Here is a 20,973-nt window from a genome sequence, read left to right as displayed (position 1 = left end):
AACAATTTTATAGGTAAACTTTGAGTATTTGGTATAATCTACTACTACTGTGGCAGGCATAAAGGAGAGATTTAATCCACATCTCCACATAACAAATACCATTTTGGAAGAACTATTTCCTCTAAATGTATATTCAAGATCGTTTCAAGATTTTTTCATCATTTTCACGAACTATATGATATCAAACCTACAGTGCGGCGTTATGGTTGGCTGATCATGAATGCACAAAATGTAATTATAAATGTATGGATCACCAAATCTTACCAATAAAAATATAAATTTGTGATTGCTCCTATCATGTGCTCATGGCAGTTCAATACACGGAGTGTCTATTTTTAGACACTGTTTCAAACGGAGATGCGCTGAAGGGAGTCACGGGGAATCCCCTTTGCGAAAGTAGTTCCGGTTTGTACGAGTGCTGCCTTGTTTACCGTTAATGAGTATAACAAGCCATTGTGATACTGCATACACCAATCAGAATCGCGGAAAATAAGATCACTGTCACAGTTAATTATAATATCAATAGTTCAGGGAGTGCTGACGTGCCTGCACGTTGAGTAAATGCGTGTTTGGTGTTCCGCGTTTCCGAAGTCGATAACCGCCCGGGAGTGGACCGGACGCAGTGTTCTGAGCAAACATATATAGTCCTTTCAACATGGGATATTATTACGCATAATGTACCAGCTGTGTGTTTATTGAACAGCTATATCTGAAGCAGGTGAGTACTACAAGCATGTATACCAGATGTAGATCGTGTAGTATGTATTTATCATACATAACGTATTGCTGTTTTGGCATATCTAGGTTTTATTGATCATGCTACATGTTTATGATAACCTGCTACAGTGACGAGAGAAGCCATGCACGACGGCTTTACGCAGTGTAGCGTTGAGACTCCATGTTACATGCCCCCCTTGATTGAATACCTGGCAGGCCGCTATGAATAGATGTCACCTGTCACACAGGGATCCGGGATGCATTGTGTATGGTGAAGGTATAGGAGAAATGTTAATATAATAGGAAATGTAAAGGTATTAATGAAAGGGACGTGTGTATTGTAATCCCGGTCGTTACTGTAATAGTAGTTACATATGATCTAAGAAGTATTTGTTTCTATATGCGATGGTATCGTGAGGTATGTACTCACTGGCTTTGCTGACCTAGATCAGTCGACGTCCATGTCAAAATCAAGGACATGTAAACACAACTAGCATTTAGGTTAACGCTTGACTGCGACAGGCGCTATAGCTGGAGAGGCCTCTCAGTGGCTAAGGTAACTGTTGGCGTATGTTTACTTTGAATTTGTCATGTGCGTTTAAACATGTAATGAGTGTATTTTAACATTCAACATTTCTAGAGTGTGTTTATGTGAACCCCGTAATTTATTTAAATGCTTTAAAATGATTTCGGAGTTTCATGTTTCGTTGGAGAATCATGCTGTTCTTGTTTCTTCGAACAACCATTATGTGAACCATTATCTGCTTCGTCATTTATATCCTGTTTATATTATCTTCCAACATTTGACATTTTCTTATCTATGATATGCAAAACATCCACTATCGCGTTGATATTGTGTCTCAACACGAGACGTATTCAGTATAGAAATACATGGTGTAGCTACTCTACTTTCTTTCCGGACCGAACAGCGAACTTTACACGTCGCAAGGCCTGTGCAATGAGAAAACTTTACAGTTTCTTGTAGAGAAGAAACTACGTCACAATGACCAATTGATAGCGTATCTATTGTGATGTAGCTACGTTGACGTTGCCGTTATACATCTAGTACATACAGTGCAGCAAATACCTGACATCGTAAGGTGGACAGAGTGCTTATTGTAGATATCAAGGGTTGTCCAAGATTTGAGTTGCTCACCCACAGCTTCAGACTAATTCATGCAAGGACATTCTAAATATATATTTAACCATCCCATCTTTCATACTAACAGTCAACATTTCATACATTGGTATCAAGACGCATGAAGTAGGTAATAGTCTGTTACGTGTGGTGTTAATGAGTTGATTTGTTCACCTATACATTCAGATTAGTCAACACTACCTTATACAACGCTATATATATACACACATATACCCTTCCATTTCATTTAATTCTAACGTTGGTTTGAGTCGCCTTTTTCTTCATTTTTTAAAATTTTACACTTAATTGTCTTTTAATGATACTACGTTTATAACGAACACGCTTATAACAAACTGACCGTTATAACGAACTTATTTTTTAGTCCCAGCGAACAACGGTTATTACGAACTAAAATTAGTGGTCCCTTTGAGTTCGTTATAACCGTAGTTTACTGTACATGTCCTACATGTAGCTTATAAACATAGCCATACACATTAACATGCGTTAATTATAATTAATTATATAAAACGTATAGCCAGTCTAGATTAAGCGTTAAGGGCAAAATGGCTGTGAAACTTATTTGAATGGACCACTGAAAATCCAGTTCTCGTGAAATAGTGCTTCTAAGAAGCAGGGTTTGTTATAAATATAAACTGCTTGGCTTAAGAAAGAATACACCCATGTTTGATGGTGGCTAAAACTGTAACAAACACAAATGGTTATTCGAAGGCGATGTATCTGATACGGTTATCAGAGTTGTGTTTTGGACCTGAAGTTTGCTGTGTTTCGGCGACTGTTTTCGGCTTAATACAATTTCATTAAAATCAGATCTTAGTTCTAGCTACCGCTAAACAAAGATCTGAGGACATCCCATTACGGATCACGTCAGACTGACCTTGCGCGAACTTTGACCGACCAATGGAATGACCAATCAGAAGGCAGCTTTCTCGTGCTTTACGGCACTAATTTCAAAATGGCGAATACGCTTCGAAACATATTTTGACAAATTCTCGATTACAAATTTGAAACCTGAACAAAAGAACATTCTGGAATGGCTAATAGATAGGCTAGATTGTATGGATTCAGTCGTTAAACTCGTAACTATCGTTCGGAATAAAGTTTTCAAGGTTGAATGATTAGAAATCACATTCCGACTGTCACTTTCATAATCTGGTAAGCGACGCTCTGATTGGTCGGATGAAATGTCATTCTGACGTGACCCCTAATGGGATGTCTTCAGATCTTTGTTTAGCGGTAACGAGACCTAAGGTCTGATTTTAATGAGATTGGGCTGAATAATTTTGCAATTTCTTTTTATCAAATACAATTTTCAAGTGTATACTTTCCATCACCCGCTAGTTTAGTTTTGGGCTTGTAACGCTTCCTTGCGGATATTATTAGCTCACTTCATACAGGTAATTCGGTGTCCACATTCCATTTCACTCAGTGTCACATCTGGCATACACGGGTCGTGCCCTGAAGGGAAATACATTGAAGCGTTGTACGTAACACGGTGAAACACTGGTCGAGCTACACCTGGGCCTTGTTAGTCACACTTAATCCTTGAATACGATGCTCTCTCTAAAGCCTTCGCTTGAGGGAACACCATGCCCCGGGCTACCATGACTAGTCCAACGTCGGTAAAATGCGTCGAATCTTCCCATCTTCCTGTAGACGACTGAGTTGGGTTTAACGCCCTATGAACAAAACCCCAGGCCAGTCACTTCTATATCCCGGCCTGTGAGAGGAGTGAGTATTGTTTTAGGCCGCCCCGTGTGTGGACCATTATGACGGGGGACCCTGAGAACGTACATGACCTGTGATCTTTCGCCCTCGGTTTTAGACGACACTCTCGCGAACTTTCCAATCAAAGGCACAGCACTTCTCCGACCATTTCCTCGTTATGCTAACCAGGGTTAACTTTCTAATTTTAAAGCAGCAAACGCTCTACAGTTGTTAAAAGTAATCCATTACGAGCAATAGATTTACCCAGATAAATTTGTATCTCATCTATTCAGAACAGCTGATTAAATAAACATGACCATGATAAAATACTTGATAACTGGACCCTTAATATTCTCATCTCTGTTCTTTTGAACTTTCCTTCAATTTCAGTTGTCACAAAAATCATTCCTACCATGTCAGTATATCGCTATCGAGTGAGGATGGTTTTACTTCGCTTTTAGCAATATTCTAGCAAAGTCAAAACGGGGGACACCAGAAATGGGCTTTAAATTGTACTCATATTGGGAAGCGAACCCATATCTTTGGCGTGACAAGCGAACGTTTTAACCATTAGGCTACCCTACCACAGGCATCCCAGTGCCCAATTTCAATGTGTCAGAGTTGTCACAGATACTGATGCATGAGGACAAGAGCCTAAATTACATCCCTGATTTTACAGCAGGGTCATGACATGTGGTCTCTCTGTCCTGTTAAATCCTTATGAATGTCACCAGTATTGTTATGTGGAAACGTTCACTCACCCTAATGACTATAATAAGTCATCGGTGTGACCAGATCATGGCGCCTGCATTGTTACGGACACGAATTCTTGAAAACACCATCCTTAGTTCATCCCTGTGATCACGTGACACCTATTGTTTTGTTTCCGTATCGTAGATATAATATATCAAGAATATAAATTGTAATATGCGAGCCTTGTGCGAGTAAGTGACACATTTGCTATTCCTAATATATGCTAAGTGAGATATAGAATACACACACACACACACACACACACACACACACACACACACACACACACACACACACACACACACACACATATATATATATTTACCCTTGTGTGTTTCTATATCTCACATAGCACATATATATATATATATATATATATATATATATATATATATGTATATATATGTGTATATATGTTTATATATATATATATATATATATATATATATATATATATGTTTATATATATATTGTTTTCATATACATTTATGAAAACTTAGGATTTATTGTGAACTTACATAGATTGTTTATTGGGTGAGCAGGCACATCATTAATGTTAGGAGCTCGAACGCTATCCCTGCTAGATGTCCTAGTTTGCATATTTATCGGATCGTGATATCAAGTTTATCAGACTGGTGTATCGCATCGATACCACTATCTGTCGTATGATAACAACTTTTATCGTACTGATATTTCCCTTCTCATGGGAGGTAGGGTAGCCTAGTTGTTAAAGCAATGGTTAACAACAATTGGAACAAATTATGTACAGTGTATATGCATCTTATTAAGCATAGCAGGAATCACTTATATAGTACATCCATTTGATAAACTGTATATAACAGTCATCCAATCTGTGTCTTGCTAACACTGAATCGTGACACATGACCTTTAAGGTCGTCCCCGAAGAGCTTTGACGTATTTAATACGAACTCACATGTAAGGTGAGGTGAAATTGGGTTTAACGTCGCGTCCCAGATTATTACACATATATAGCGACGTGCATGTACGTGTATGTGTTTGTGTGGCTGCTTGTACTAGGCCGGACTGATGCCGATTTATAGTGCTAGCTCACTGAGATACCATGCCGCAGTTTAACATTAATAGCCCACACAGACACAGTATACTGACTCCAAGTCGACCAGTCCTTGTTTTAGCCCCTTAATGCCGAGCGCCAGACAGGGTAACAACAAGTACCATCTTTTAACGTCTTTTGGTATGGCGCGGCCGGGGATCGAACCCCGGACCTCCCGCTCTCCGGGCGGACGCTCTACCACTAGACCAATGAGGCGGTCTCACATATAAGGTTTTAAAAATACTACAAATGATCCCATATCATTTGACTGGCTAACCAAGGAATTATTGTTAAGTTTATGCTTCATAAACCGAAAACATATTTGTCTGTTTCCTGATTGGCTGAAAATAGAGTGGGCGGGGCTTTTGATGCATTATTGAACTGAAGGATGTCACTGATTTCATAGCGTTGTCTGCAGTTCTTCTGTTTTACTGATTCAATAAGCAGTCTGTGAAGTTGTTATTGTTGTCTATGGTATTACTGAGAATTGACTTTAATTTTATTTTTGCGTTTCCCCGGATTTACACATTGTGCACATCGACTTTTACATTTGTAACTCAATAAATGAAAAAAATAAATCTTAATAAACGTGCAGAAAACGAATCCAATAGAATAGCTGACGATATGCATCCTTTCATGTGTATATATACTCTTTAAAAAAAGAAGCGCACAGGTAGTATGTTGGTGGCTTGATATTCGACAAACGGTTCGTCAAAACGCAGCCATTGTCGATTTGCAATGTCTTAAAAGGCATTGTTTTCACACTTGTTCAAAAATGTCATGGAGGAAAACTGTAAAGCAAAATGTACGTGCACGTTATGGCATTCATAACTCGTGGTAGTGGCTATATAAAGCAAGCATAAGTCAATAATTTGTCATTCAATTATCAACATTTTTCAAACTCGAAAGTGTCGAGACTCAGCGCTGCCGATCGGAACATCGCCATAGGAGTATCCATGGAGGGAAATCGCTGTCTTCTGTTGCACACCACTTCAACGTCTACCACAGCACCATTTGCCGCCTTTGTGGCCGACACACACAGTTCAATTCCAATGCCGTCCGCGATTCGACCAAGAGTTACCACCCCGGTTCAGGATCTCTACATTCGACTGTTCTACCTACGTCATCGCAATGTCACAGACTACAGGACGCATCCCTGGTTTGAGGAGGATATCGGACCAATTGTCAGGAACCATCTTCGCGCGGCTGGATTCCGACCCAGAAGACCAGTTATCGTCCCTGTTTTGCAACAGCGATGCTTGCGTTGGTGCCATACCTTACAACCTTGGAATTTAAGAAACTTGAGACGAGTGTGGTTTAGCGATTAATCACGATTTCTTCTTCACCGGCGAGATGGAAGACAACGTGTTTATCGTCGTCGAAATTAACGTTTTGCCCCACATTGTGTACGTGAATTCGAAATTTCGGTGGCGGTAGTGTCATGGTGTTGGGGGCCATATTCTACCCCACGAGATCTGACTTGGTTGTGGTTCAGGGAAATTTGACAGCAAATCGCTACGTGAATCACATTCTTCAACCTCACCATCTTCCAACCATGGACCGCCAGAGGGAGTTGTTTCAACGGGACAACGCCCTACCGCACACAGCTCGTGTCACGCTAGTCTAGCTTCATAATGCCAACATCAACGTTTTGCCCTAGCCGTCGAGATCTCCAGATCTCAAACCAATCGAACACCTGTGGGATGAACTCGATCGACGTGTACGTCAACGTCAGATCACGCCGCAGACACCCCCACAACTGGCCAACACGTTACAAGCGGAATGGCGCAGAATTCCATTGGACAGAATTCATACACTTATTCAGTCAGTGCCGAGGAGATGCAGAGCCGTGATTGCTGCCCGAGGCGGTCACACGAGACACTGAGTTCAGCGTAACCTTGTGGCCTTATGTGACATGACAATGAACAGTTGTCAATGCCTTTGTACAACGACAATATGTGACTATCGAGCATCAAAATTCCATATTTGTATCTATGTATCTTGTGATATTAAATGAAATATATCGATTTTATTAGGTACAATACATTTACTAAAAATCTACCTGTGCGTTTCGTTTTTTGAAGAGTGTAAAATATATACCTCAACGTTTTCTTTGTCGTGGTGTTATTCGTGATTATGCCAAGTGTTCTTACTTTAAAACCCTGGCAACCATTACCACGGATGTCTCTCATTTCGGTTCTATTGTGATTGTTGACAAATGAATCATAAATAAGTATTAAGAAACCCTCGCCAGCGTTGACAAGATGGACAACAGCCAGTTGATAATTTCGAAATTGCAATGTTTCTGTTGTGAACTGAAACACGAGGAGATGTGTCCATTCTTCAAATAGGTAAGGGTCACAAGTGACAGAGGCTTGAGGTTCGCTAAGCAGAGTTGCGTCCTTTGGGCGCACCAGAAATTTGTGACTATGGGTTTCAATCCCGGGTCGCCCCGATTATGTTTCTAGGTTTGTCAGCACCATACCCCTGCTTCACTTTGGGCTTTCCTCCCACATTAAGCTGACATGCCATGATATAACTGGAATAATGTTAACAACGGCGTTAAACCCAACTCACTCACTCACTCAAATGGGTTAATTAGCCATAGATCACCATGTTTAAAGATGTATCCTGCGTTATATTATATTACATCCAAACTAAAAGATGTACACAATCACCATTTAGCCATACTGAAGTATTAGTTGAAACGCATAATCAATTGGTTGCCAGGTGACCACTAAACAGAAGTATGAGTTACGAGGAAGATCCTGAGGGTTCTAGATTAAAGTTCTGGACAAGAGACTTCAGGACTTCGCCTCTTCCAGCAGCTTGGAAGACAGAACGCCCCAAAGTTCCTCCTGGTCAGGAGTGGACAGACCCCAACTTCGATAAACCGGCGATAATAAAAGTTGATACAAGTGCGCATCAAATCGAATGGAAGAGATCATACGTGAGTATTCCCTGCGCCATCTATCCATTAACCCGTACACCAGGATAAAACCATCTCCATCATGTAGTATGGAGGGTGGGCGGGGTGGGCGGGGTGGGCGGGTTGATTGCAACAACAGACGCTATAACCACTAGTCTCCGGAGACTATCTCTAGGCTTTGGAAACGCAAATATATACTATTTTAGCGCAATCATGTATTTGATCTAGACACTGTTCATTGACATACAAAATTGGGTACAAGCTATGACAATGCCCGCTTCTAATAATATAGTTAAATACATATTGTACTATGGTATGTCTTCCAATAAAGGACATATAGGAGACTGAGAACAGAATAGGAAAAAGTTTCATTAATACAAAGCATGTACTTTAAGTGATATATTAATACAGAGAGAAAAATGTGTTCGTTCATTATTAGCACGAGAATGGTTCCATATAAAAGTAATTGTATGCTTAAAATGTCACCAACACTATTAGACAGGGTTGTAAGCATACATGTGCTTATATCGTTTTGAATTCAGAATAATAATAACAATACTCAAAGTCACAAAATAATAGAAGTACTCACTAAGCTACTCTCCTCCGAGTGCCAGTATCAAAAGTGAAGGCTTAAAACACAGACTTAATTAATGCTTGTCTGACAGCTGAATCAATCTACTTGTTCCGTTTCAGAATCGATATCAGGTGACATATATATTTCATGTATCAAGGATGTCCGCTGTATAAACAGTGTAGCTTGTCAGTAACTTTTCACAGAGTAATCAAGTAATGTATGCCATTCTGACATTTCAACAACATATTATAAAGGTATCTTTTTCCTGTTTAGATAACGCTCTGTGGCAAGAAAAATGTCGAATGTGACTTAAACTTTTACTCACGTACATGTATAACCGTTTGATGTTTCCGTGTTGTGTTCTATAAGGAGATTGTGGAGGATCCAGTGCTGTTTGCTGGGGGTGCTGACAAGGGGGATATCAACCAAGGAACTTTTGGAACATGTTGGTTCTTGTCAATGTTGACAAATCTTGCCGAAAGACCAAAACTTCTCAAAAAGGTATCTCGTGATGTTTACTTGCATTCTTGAGCACTTTATACACTATAAATAACCGATAGGAACACTTCAGAGAAACTTCGTTTTACCAAAGGTTATAGCAACTACTGGCGAGTTATTCGGAGTCTAACACAAGTGTACTGATAATGTACCATTGCGCCATGACCGTATTTAAAAAATATACGAAGAGTGGGGGTTGTGTATCGTACAATAAACCATTAGGGGCACAGCCCTGAGTGGTTTATTCTCCCTGCAGTGTTAAATTGTACGATAAACAACGACCACGATTCGAACATTTCTTATATGAGATATAAGCATTATGTACAGCATCTTTCAGGATGCTAGTGAAATGTACACGCTTTAAAAAGAATTAGATATTTTTTTGATAATAATGAATAATATAATTTATGCTAATCAATCACCTTATTACCGATTTAAATTGGTCGATTCATTTATCTTCTATTCTGCGTTTTTAATGAAAAGTGTCGAAAGAAAGAGTTGGGCAGGGCAATATATTCCAAACTTTAAGAATGGATGGCGTACAGAAGTTTTCAAAGTAAGGAATATGAGTGTCAAAATGTGTACACGACATTCAGAGAAAGTCTATTTTCAAAGTAACGAGTGATGATTGCAAGTAATTACTGTGTAAGTATCTCTATCTCTGTCTCTCTGTGTCTCTGTCTCTCTCTCTCTCTCTCTCTCTCTCTCTCTCTCTCTCTCTCTCTATATATATATATATATATGGTAATAATTAAGTAAGTGGAGTAAGATTGAACACAGTTTTAATTGGCAGGCGCTTTCAACTCAGTCGGGTAGCTTAATGGTTAGAGCGTTCGCTCGACACGCCGAAGATCCGGGTTCGATTCCCGACATGGGTACAATGTGTGGAGCCCATTTCTGGTGTCCACCGCCGTGATATTGCTGGAATATTGCTAAAAGCGGCGTTATACCATATTCAGTCACTCACTCAACTCGAACCACGTATGAGTCTCGTCAGGCCATGACTGAATAACGGACATGAAGTAGTAATATATAGAACTTAGGAGAACTATGACGTCACAATACCAAACTGACAATAGACAAATAACTTACGCCTTTACATTTAACTTTATGAATGAAATGTTGCTCTTTTTGAAACAATATAGGTTCATGATCAAAATTTAGCTTATATAGCGGGAAAACTAAAAAATTGCCGCTTCCACATGTATCTAAATGTTCACACCCACATTGTCAACTGATAAAGAAACAAGAAGTATATATGTGTGTGTTTAAAGAGGTGGGATCGACGTGCAAAGATAAAAATACAACGAGGAAGCCAATGGTATGACGTTACCCTGGAAAGTCGTTTTCGCAAGTAATTACATCTTTTTAATCGGTGCTGTTTTGCATACTAATCACATATGGCGAAGATACAGAGACTGAATGTTAAAGTCTAGATGTTTGACACTCTTGGTTATTCATGTACATTTGACTATTTGAAAAAAAATGTGTCATATATACCAACAGGTCGTTATGTCATCAATTTTCAGGTGATTGACAATGACGCCTTCAAACCTAAGACAGACGGAATCTTTCACTGTCGGCTGTGGAGGTTCGGGGAATGGGTTGACGTTTATAATGATGACATCTTGCCAGTAGAAAAAGGAACAAATGAGTTGTTTGGAGCTCAGTCAAAATCAGGAACTAATGAAATGTGGGTTTCGCTTATGGAGAAGGCGCTTGCGGGGTAAGTTAAAGACGTGTATTATATCAATTGTATTTGAAGAGTGAGTGAGTGAGTGAGTATGGTTTTACGCCGCTTTTAGCAATATTCCAGCAATATCACGGCGGGGGACACCAGAAATGGGCTTCACACATTGTACCCATGTCGGGAATCGAACCCGGGTCTTCGGCGTGACGAGCGAACGCTTTAACCACTAGGCTACCCGACCGCCCCTGTATTTGAAGAGGTTATTGATGGGCACTAATGAGTTGGAAGAACATGGAGATATGGATATGGATAACAACTTGTTTATTGTTGTAACTATGTGTCAGGGCTACTTCTTGTTTCTTTATCAGTTGAATACTGTGTAAGTATCTCTATCTCTGTCTCTCTCTGTCTCTGTCTCTCTCTCTCTCTCTCTCTCTCTCTCTCTCTCTATCTCTCTCTCTCTCTCTATATATATATATATACATGGTAATAATTAAGTAAGTGGAGTAAGATTGAACACAGTTTTAATTGGCAGGCGCTTTCAACTCAGTCGGGTAGCTTAATGGTTAAAGCGTTCGCTCGACACGCCGAAGATCCGGGTTCGATTCCCGACATGGGTACAATGTGTGGAGCCCATTTCTGGTGTCCACCGCCGTGATATTGCTGGAATATTGCTAAAAGCGGCGTTATACCATATTCAGTCACTCACTCAACTCGAACCACGTATGAGTCTCGTCAGGCCATAACTGAATAACGGACATGAAGTAGTAATATATAGAACTTAGGAGAACTATGACGTCACAATACCAAACTGACAATAGACAAATAACTTACGCCTTTACATTTAACTTTATGAATGAAATGTTGCTCTTTTTGAAACAATATAGGTTCATGATCAAAATTTAGCTTATATAGCGGGAAAACTAAAAAATTGCCGCTTCCACATGTATCTAAATGTTCACACCCACATTGTCAACTGATAAAGAAACAAGAAGCATATATGTGTGTGTTTAAAGAGGTGGGATCGACGTGCAAAGATAAAAATACAACGAGGAAGCCAATGGTATGACGTTACCCTGGAAAGTCGTTTTCGCGACACTGGATGTCATCACTGAATTTCAGTGATCCATTCATATTGTTTCCGTCGCTGTTTTGCGCCCAATGGAATGTGTTTCGTCGGATAGCCAAGCCTGTTTGTTCTCCAACGTTAACGTTTCATATCTAGAAACAATAAACAAGTTGTTGTCGATAAAAGTTTCATGTCTCATGTATTTGAAGAATGTATAGCAAAAGCATGACCGACAACGCCAAGCATTCCCATCCCACGATATAAAATGGAAGGTCCTTTATTGTTTAACGCCGCACTCCACTCCGCCGCACATATTCCAGCTATATGACGCCGGTCTGTAAATAATCGAGTCTGGACCAGACAATCCATTGATTAATATCATGATCATCGATCCACGCAATTGGGATCGATGACATGCATCAACCAAGTCAGCGAGACTGACTACCCGATCCCGTTAGTCGCCTTTTACGACAAGCCCAGTCACCTTTTACGGCAAGCATGGGTTCCTGAAGACCTATTCTACCCCGAAATCTTCACGGCACGATTTAAAATGGAAGGCCCTTTTTCCAGGACACAGATGCTCACCGTACTGTAATGGTTGAAACAGCCGAATTTGCACGTCCGAAGTCCACGTGAAAAGATGTGTATTAAATATATGGATGGTAAATTCACCCTTTATAGGCTCGCTTTAATTTGTGTGTCGCTTTAACTGGTCACATGTCTTTTGGAATAGATGTCACGACTCGTACAGCGTTGCTGAAGGGGGCATGCCAAGTGACGCCTACCTCGCCTTGACTGGCGGCGTGCCTGAGACAGTTATCATGGAGTACACCAATAAAAACACACTGTTTAAACGAATTGTCAATGCGCTGAAGTGTGGAGCCTTTGTGACTTGTTCCTCGAAATCTGTAAGTGTGTTGTTTCTACGTGTTGACTTGATAAAGACAATATCCTTTTTCTATCCACTCGGTTCGTATGGTTTAATTTCTGAAAGTCAAAATAGGATGAATACCAACTTGTGATAATTTCCCCCAATGATGACTCGAAACACTAAAAATGTATATTTTAGAAAATATATATATCTTTATCGTGTACCAGCGCGTATATGCCAAGTGCAATGATCCTAAAATACTCTTGCCGAATGTGAATGGTAAGATGTTTGCTGATCAACTGCTATAAGTATCAGTTTTGTATTCTTTATTTTTATAAGTCAAAGAATTCCAAAGAATCGAATCTTCATATTATGTTTATTTGAGGAAATTATATATCTATTTATCGTGCGTCAGCATGTATATGCCAAATGCAATCATAAAATACTCTTACTTAATTAGTGAATGAGTGAGTATGGTTTTACGCCGCTTTTAGCAATATTCCAGCAATATCACGGCGGGGGACACCAGAAATGGGCTTCACACATTGTACCCATGTCTGGAATCGAACCCGGAACTTCGGCGTGAAGAGCGAACGCTTAAACCACCAGGCTACCCGACCGTCGCTCCTCTTACTTAATGAGAACGATGAGGAGAAATCGTAATCCCTACACGTACACATGATCATGATGCCTCCGTCATAAAACGTGTTTTGATTATTTCAGGGCACAACACCACCCGACGGCATTATTCCGGGCCATGCCTACACCTTGATAGCAGCAAAAGAGGTAAACATGACCTGCAGCTGATTCTTGACGTTGGTGATGTTGACATAAAACGTATTCTGAAGTGGTACTGAAAAACTTGATCCAATGGTCTTGTGACTTTTCTGGTTGAATGTCATCGTACCCCGATGGCGTGGACCACTGTTCCTGCTCATATCCCTGGTTGTCTGGTCTAGACTTGATTACTGGCTGTCTTATATATACATGGCATAAAACAAAACTCACTCGCTTTACTCTGTTGCCATGCCATCACTTTCATCTGTTCACCTTCTTCCAGTAAATGTATGTGGTAGTATTTGTAATGGTCTACGTTCGTTTACAGTTCGTTTATTGTTCAGTCCTTTGGTTAATCGTGCCAATGATTTACCATAACTGGTGACTTAAATCTAACGGAGACCAAGTGTACATGTTCGTGTACAGCAGGGGGCACGGGTGGCCCAGTCGTCTAAGGTGCCGCGATTCGCTGTGCAGAGTTGCGTCCCTTGGACACTCCAGAAACCTATGATTGTGGGTTCGAATTACGGTTCGCCCGAATTATGTTTCTAGATTTGTCAGCACTATACACGTGTTCGTGGGTTTCACCGAAATGGTAAACGTCTCAGACCTGCATTACATTGGGCTTTCCTCCCACATTAAGCTGACACGCCGCGATATAACTGGAATACTGTTAAAAGTGGCGTTACACCCAACTCACTCACTCGTGTACAGTAAAAGGCTCCCTTTATTAAATAGTAGGCGAACGCAAAATATCTTGAAACTACTACACCCAGGACTTTGAAGCATGGGATACTCATTTTGTGTTACTCGTCCCTCCGGACACATTTTGAGAAAGACTCTCTCTCTAACTTTGCCATTTTATCAAAGGTGACGAAAAAGAACGGGAAGCGAGCTTTCCTCTTGAGGATGAGAAACCCATGGGGTTCCGATGAATGGACAGGAAAGTGGAGTGACAAGTTAGTATAATAATAATTTGATTGGACCGAATTCGAAAGGGTACCTCGACATATTCTTGTTTCTATTCAGCCCTGGAAATGCGATTAAATACAATAAATGGTTATGTTTATGGGTTTGTCAGCACGATTGTCGTGCTCGTGGGTTTCACCCAAGTGGTAAAAGTCTATGACTTGCATCACTTAGGGCCACACTCACTCACTCACTCACTCACTCACTCACTCACTCACTCACTCCATAAGATTACCCTTTGCGTTTAACATTATATTCAACACTTGTTTTCATTGTCACAACAGGGGCGGTGGGGTAGCCTTGTGGTTAAAGCGGTCGCTCGTCACGTCGTTGACCCGGGTTCGATTCCCGACATGGGTACAATGTGTGAAGCCCATTTCTGGTGTCCACCGCGGTGATATTGCTGGAATATTGCTGAAAGCGACGTAAAACCAAACTCACTCACTCACTCATTGTCACAACTGGACACATGATTGGTTTTTATTAGATTTACCAGAGACCATGTGCTGCAGGAATAACACAATTTGGTCAAAAGTATGAAAGTTGGACGATGTAAGACTAAGTTCTTTTGGGTATCCTGCTGCTGTAACCAGAAACGGGCATGTATTTACATTGTTCTACAGTTTCCAACTGTCATACTGATCTTGATTCAAGTACCTCTTATTTACACCTGGTTGCTATGGTTTCCAGGAGTCCTAATTGGAAGAAGTTAACGGATGAGGACAGGAACCAGCTCTTGGAGGACAAAGAAGATGGCGAGTTCTGGATGGCTCTGAGAGATTTCAAAGTGATTTTCTTCATAACAACAGTGTGTTCTCTTACTCCCGACTTTGACATAAATGGAGAAGCGGAGCAGTTAAGTAAGTTTTAGTGAGTGAGTGAGTGTGTGTGATTGTATAAGTGTGTTAGTTGGTTTTAACACCGCTTCATATGTTTCTGGTATGATCAAGGGTCGCAACTCTGCACAGTAAATAGCGGCGCCTTAGACGAGTCGATTGAAGTTCAAAGACAAACCGATTGTTAAAATGTGTTTTAAGTTGTTCATGGTATTTACTCATTATCATCCTTTATCATTATCCTATTGCACTTTATTATCACATTATTCATTGTCTATATTTTTATTACCGTCCTCTTTTAAAACGGGCGGTCGGGTAGCCTAGTGGTTAAAGCGTTCACTCGTCACGCCGAACACCCGGGTTCCATTCCCGACATGGATATAATGTGTAATACCCATTTCTGGTGTCCCCCGCCGTGATATTGCTGGAATATTGCTAAAAGCGGCGTGAACCATACTCACACAATCACTCACTCGCTCACTCTTTTTAAACTTTCAAAGACTACGTGTTGAGGATTTTCGGGGAGTGGAAAGGAAGTTCTAGAGAAAATCAACCAGAAGCAGAGATACTCAAAGACAATCCTAGACTGGCATTCACAGTTCCTCATGAAGATGGCTTTCCAGGTAAGGCAGGGGATGTATACCAGTAACATTAAGTAAGGGTTTTTAAGGCATATAAAAATTAGATGAACTTTACGACGAATATTCCACAATCTGTGCAAAACAAGCTAATGATGACAAATGTGGTTAACTATAAAACACCAACCAACCGGTCTCAATTATCTGCCGAAACAGATTCCGTTTGGTTTAAAAGGTAAATAGAGGTGAGAATTATGTCAATGGGGCACTGAAAAATGTCATCAGGTGTTCGCGAAAAGGGTAGTCATGTCCTGCCCTACCGGTAGCACCTGCCATTCATACATTTTTAAAAAACACAGAATCTTTTAGAGTCGTGATGATGGTTAGGATTCACCAGAGGGTACACCAAGGTGAAGGCCATCCTAGATGTTACCCACTGTGATATTACGTATTGCATAAATGTTCATAAATTCATGTCTCTGACTCAATCAACCCTAATAAATAGCGTATTCCTTCATTTAACTACTGGACAAGACAATCAGCGAAATAATTTGATTAACAAAGAATGTATAGGTTGAGGATACATTTGTAATCTAAATATATGTTGAGGTCATTTCGTGGTTGGACATCAGTACTTTTAACCATGTCGAAATTGTGTGCACAAAAGTGAACCCAGGTTAGGTTTGTTTGTTTGTTTGTTTGTTTGTTGTTGGTTAACTCAGCAATACTCCATCTAAATGACGGCGGTCTAAAAATAATCCAGTGATTGATATCACGAGCATAGATCAAGGCAATTGTGATACGATAATATCCGTCAACCTAGTCAGCAAGTCGACCACATGATCCCGTTAGTCGCATCTTACGGCATGCAGACAGGTTGTGACAGTGTTTAGACCCGTGAAGATTCCGGGGTAGAATAAGTCTTCAGCAACCAATGCTTGCCGTAAAAGTTGACTATGCTTGTCGTAAACGGTCACTAACGGGATCGGGTGGTCAGGCTCGCTGACTTGGTTGATGTATGTCATCGATCCCAATTGCGTGGATCGATGCTCATGATATTAATAACTGGATTGTCTGGTCCAGGCTCGATTATTTTACAGACCGCCGTCATACAGCTGGAATATGGATGAGGGGCGTTTAACAACAAACCAACCAAAATGTGACATTGTTTAATAATTTACAGTTTAATAGTTTAGTTATTTCTTCTGATTCACAGATCCCGTACCAGTCGTAGTACACATCATACAGCGAGCTGACCGCGGGGATGAAACGTATAACCTGAACTGCCATCTGTTCAAAGTAGGTGTACAATGATATTGGCAGCGTAAATAATAGAAGCGACAAAAACTTGTCCATATTGCCCCAATTATGTTTCTAGGTTAGTCAGCACCATACCCGTGCTCGTGGGTTTCACCGAAGTGGTAAACGTCTGAGACCTGCACCACTTTGGGCTTTCCTCCAACATTAAGCTGATACGCCACGATATAACTGGAATACTGTTAAAAGCGGCGTTAAACCCAACTCACTCACTCACTCACTCTAATGTTCCTGGACATCACACATGCGGAACATTGGGTACAACTTGTAAGTGGACTGGCATAGAGAGGAGCTAAAAATCCAAGACTTCTGTCTCAAACAACGAATATTAAATGGCCAAAACGTAGATGCATTATAACTGTTTATTTACAGAGTAAGAGTCTTGACGACGAGTCGGTAGTCACCAGCATCAAGAGGGAGAAAGACGAGACACACTATGCTAGAATGAAGCAGCGCACATTCCGTTTCGAACTCACGCCAGGTCGCTACATTTTGGTTCCATCGACAGGAGATCGCGAAGGAAACAGGGAGTTCCTGGCACGGCTGTATTCACCGTATCCACTGTCCGACTGCAGGTAACGTCATACAATAGGCTGTCCACATAGTATTGCTGCCCTTATGACTCCACGTTCTATCGATATCCTTATAACGTCACGTAGTATTGCTGCCCTTATGACTCCACGTTCTATCGATATCCTTATAACGTCACGTAGTATTGATGCCCTTATTACTCCAGTTCTTATGTCTTCACGTTGTATTGATGCCCTTGTCTTCACGCTGTATTGATGCCCCTATGTCTTCACGTTGTATTGATGCCCTTATGTCTTCACGTTGTATTGACGCCCTTATGTCTTCACGTTGTATTGATGCCCCTATGTCTTCACGTTGTATTGACGCCCTTATGTCGTCACGTTGTATTGATGCCCCTATGTCTTCACGTTGTATTGATGCCGTTGTCTTCACGCTGTATTGATGCATCTATGTCTTCACGTTGTATTGATGCCCTTGTCTTCACGCTGTGTAGATGCCCTTGTCTTCACGTTGTATTGATGCCCTTATGTCTTCACCTTATATTGAGGTCCTTATGTTTTCACCTTATATTGATGCACTTATGACTTCACTTTATATTGAGGTCCTTATGTTTTCACGTTGTATAGATGCCCTTATGTCTTCACGCTGTATTGATGCGCTTATGTCTTCACGTTGTATAGATGCCCTTATGTCTTCACGTTGTATTGATGCGCTTATGTCGTCATGTTGTATTGATGCCCTTATGTCTTCACGTTGTATTGATGCCCTTATGTCTTCACGTTGTAATGATGTCCTTGTCTTCACGTTACATTGATGCCCTTATGACTTCACGTTGTATAGATGCCCTTATGTCTTCACGTTGTATTGATGCCCCTATATCTATACGTTCCATTGATGCCCCTATGTCTTCACGTTGTATTGATGCCCCTATGTCTTCACGCTGTATTGATGCCCTTGTCTTCCGTTGTATTGATGTCCTTATGTCTTCACGTCGTATTGATGTCCTTATGTCTTCACGCTGTATTGATGCCCTTATGCCTTCCCGTTGTATTGATGCCGTATGTCTTCCCGTTGTATTGATGTCGGAAACGTTTTGTTACCGAGTTAAAAGCTTTTAGCAGAGTCAAATTGAAGCCAGAAGCCATGAGAAATCAGATCGGTGTGGTGATGAACACTTCCCATTGGTCTTTTACAAGGGAGAGAGATAGACATCTTTCTTACATAATTATCTGTCAACAAGTTCAAATTATGTTGATGATGCCACATATGTTTGATATGCTACGCATCTGAATACAAAAACTCGGAATTAGGTACTTATTCATCTTAGCGTATTAAATAATAACAAAACTGTCTAACCTGTTGCTCACCTTTGACAAAAAAAACCTGAATTTAGTACCACGTGTATGTCATGTCTTTACGTGTTCCTTTTCAGATACATTGTCGTAATCATACGTGTAGCCCATCATTTCCAAATGTGCCCACAATTAACCAAACAACTCAGAATCATCTATTGTTCTTTCAGCCAAGTAGCGGACAACACAGACATAGTCGTGGAGCAGTGACAGCACCAACACTCATAGAGGAGCATGGATCTCATGTGTGTACATCTGACGTGGCTGCAGATCCAGGAGAACAAGATGGCGAATATCGCTAGGATGTTAGGGATCAACAAGTTGTTTTTGTTCCAAAATGTATTTGTTCCAGTATACAGAAAATATAAATTGCCTAAAGTTAGAGCCAAAAAGATGAATTGTACGCTGGACGTCCCTAAAATCCAACTTGTTCGACGCCTCCTTCTTTGAGTAGCGTTGAGATATTAAGTATGGATGATGACTTTCTATTACAACTGTTGGTATTTCGGTGTAGATACCAAGACAATTTACAAGCAAGTAATATACAGTGTAAGTGAGCGAAAAGGATATACAGGATGCATTTCACAAACCGCTTCACATATCTATGTACAACAAGCTTCGGTCACCTTAATCCATTCTAGTTAATCCTGTAAGTACGCTTCTGCTGTTTGAGTGAGTGAATTGGATGTATCGCCGCTTTTAACAGTATTCCAGTTACATCGCGGCGTGTCAGCTTAATGTGGGAGGAAAGCCCGAAGTGATGCACGTTTACCACTTCGGTGAAATCCACGAGCACGGGTATGGTGCTGACAAACCTAGAAACATAATCGGGGCGAACCGGGATTCGAACCCACAATCATAGGTTTCTGGCGTGCTCAAGGGACGCAACTCTGCACAGCGAATCGCGCCGTCTTAGACGACTGGGCCACCCGTGTCCCTTCTGCTGTTTAAGTATATCGAACTGTTACTGTTACCTGTATATATATATATATATATATATATATATATATATATATATATATATATATATATATGCCTTTAGTGGTGTTAGTTGTATTTCAGTGTCTCATAGATATATTTTAAATCTACACGGCAGTGAAGATATGAGCAAGAACTATTTGGTATAGAAAACGCTCTGATAGCGTGACATCTTTACTTTGTATTTGAACGAGCATGTCGCCTTCCGGCTATTGGAATGATTTGTTTTTCACTTGTTTGTTTTTCTCTTTTTTAATGCCATCGGCGATTTCATGCTTCAAATTGTATGTATAAATGCACATATTGCCACGCCACCGTAGCTAACCTGGATATGTAGCCAACAGTTTATAATGCCAACAAAACAAAGGTTTGCTGTCAACATAGATATAAGAATAGTGTCTGGATAAATACTGAGGACTTAAAACTAATAATATATTCTAACGATCAACAATTATATCGTTGTAAGGAAGTGTGGGAGAAGTGTATAAAGCCAAAGGTCAAATACAGGAAAAAAATTAAAAGATCGCAAAACATGGAATATATGTGTTAAGACCCACTGCCGCAAACGTACAGAGTAGTGGCTATAAATAACCTTTTCA

General features: G+C 40.5%; 1 protein-coding gene across 1 annotated transcript; it reads left to right on the top strand.

Moving 5' to 3' along the window:
- The first annotated feature begins 536 nt into the window (after positions 1-536).
- Positions 537-19,834, top strand: LOC139464408 (calpain-2 catalytic subunit-like). The gene is made up of 12 exons (XM_071245937.1): positions 537-718; positions 8,136-8,355; positions 9,278-9,409; positions 10,936-11,132; positions 12,899-13,073; positions 13,760-13,822; positions 14,684-14,772; positions 15,473-15,642; positions 16,119-16,241; positions 17,413-17,495; positions 17,886-18,088; positions 19,567-19,834. Exons 2-12 carry the CDS (start codon positions 8,155-8,157, stop codon positions 19,604-19,606), a joined length of 1,476 nt encoding a protein of 491 aa, XP_071102038.1. The 5' UTR covers positions 537-718; positions 8,136-8,154; the 3' UTR covers positions 19,607-19,834.
- The last annotated feature ends 1,139 nt before the right edge of the window (positions 19,835-20,973 follow it).

Source organism: Haliotis cracherodii, unplaced genomic scaffold (genome assembly GCF_022045235.1).
Source record: "Haliotis cracherodii isolate W230 unplaced genomic scaffold, xgHalCrac1.p SCAF_17, whole genome shotgun sequence".
Classification (NCBI taxonomy): domain Eukaryota; kingdom Metazoa; phylum Mollusca; class Gastropoda; order Lepetellida; family Haliotidae; genus Haliotis; species Haliotis cracherodii.
This window is presented reverse-complemented; position numbering and strand designations above follow the sequence as displayed.

Coding starts and splice junctions, on each gene's coding strand:
- LOC139464408 (XM_071245937.1), top strand. CDS start 8,155: ATGAGTTACGAGGAAGATCCTGAGGGTTCTAGATTAAAGTTCTGGACA. Junction 9,410..10,935: donor GACCAAAACTTCTCAAAAAG/GTATCTCGTGAT, acceptor ATCAATTTTCAG/GTGATTGACAATGACGCCTT. Junction 11,133..12,898: donor ATGGAGAAGGCGCTTGCGGG/GTAAGTTAAAGA, acceptor CTTTTGGAATAG/ATGTCACGACTCGTACAGCG.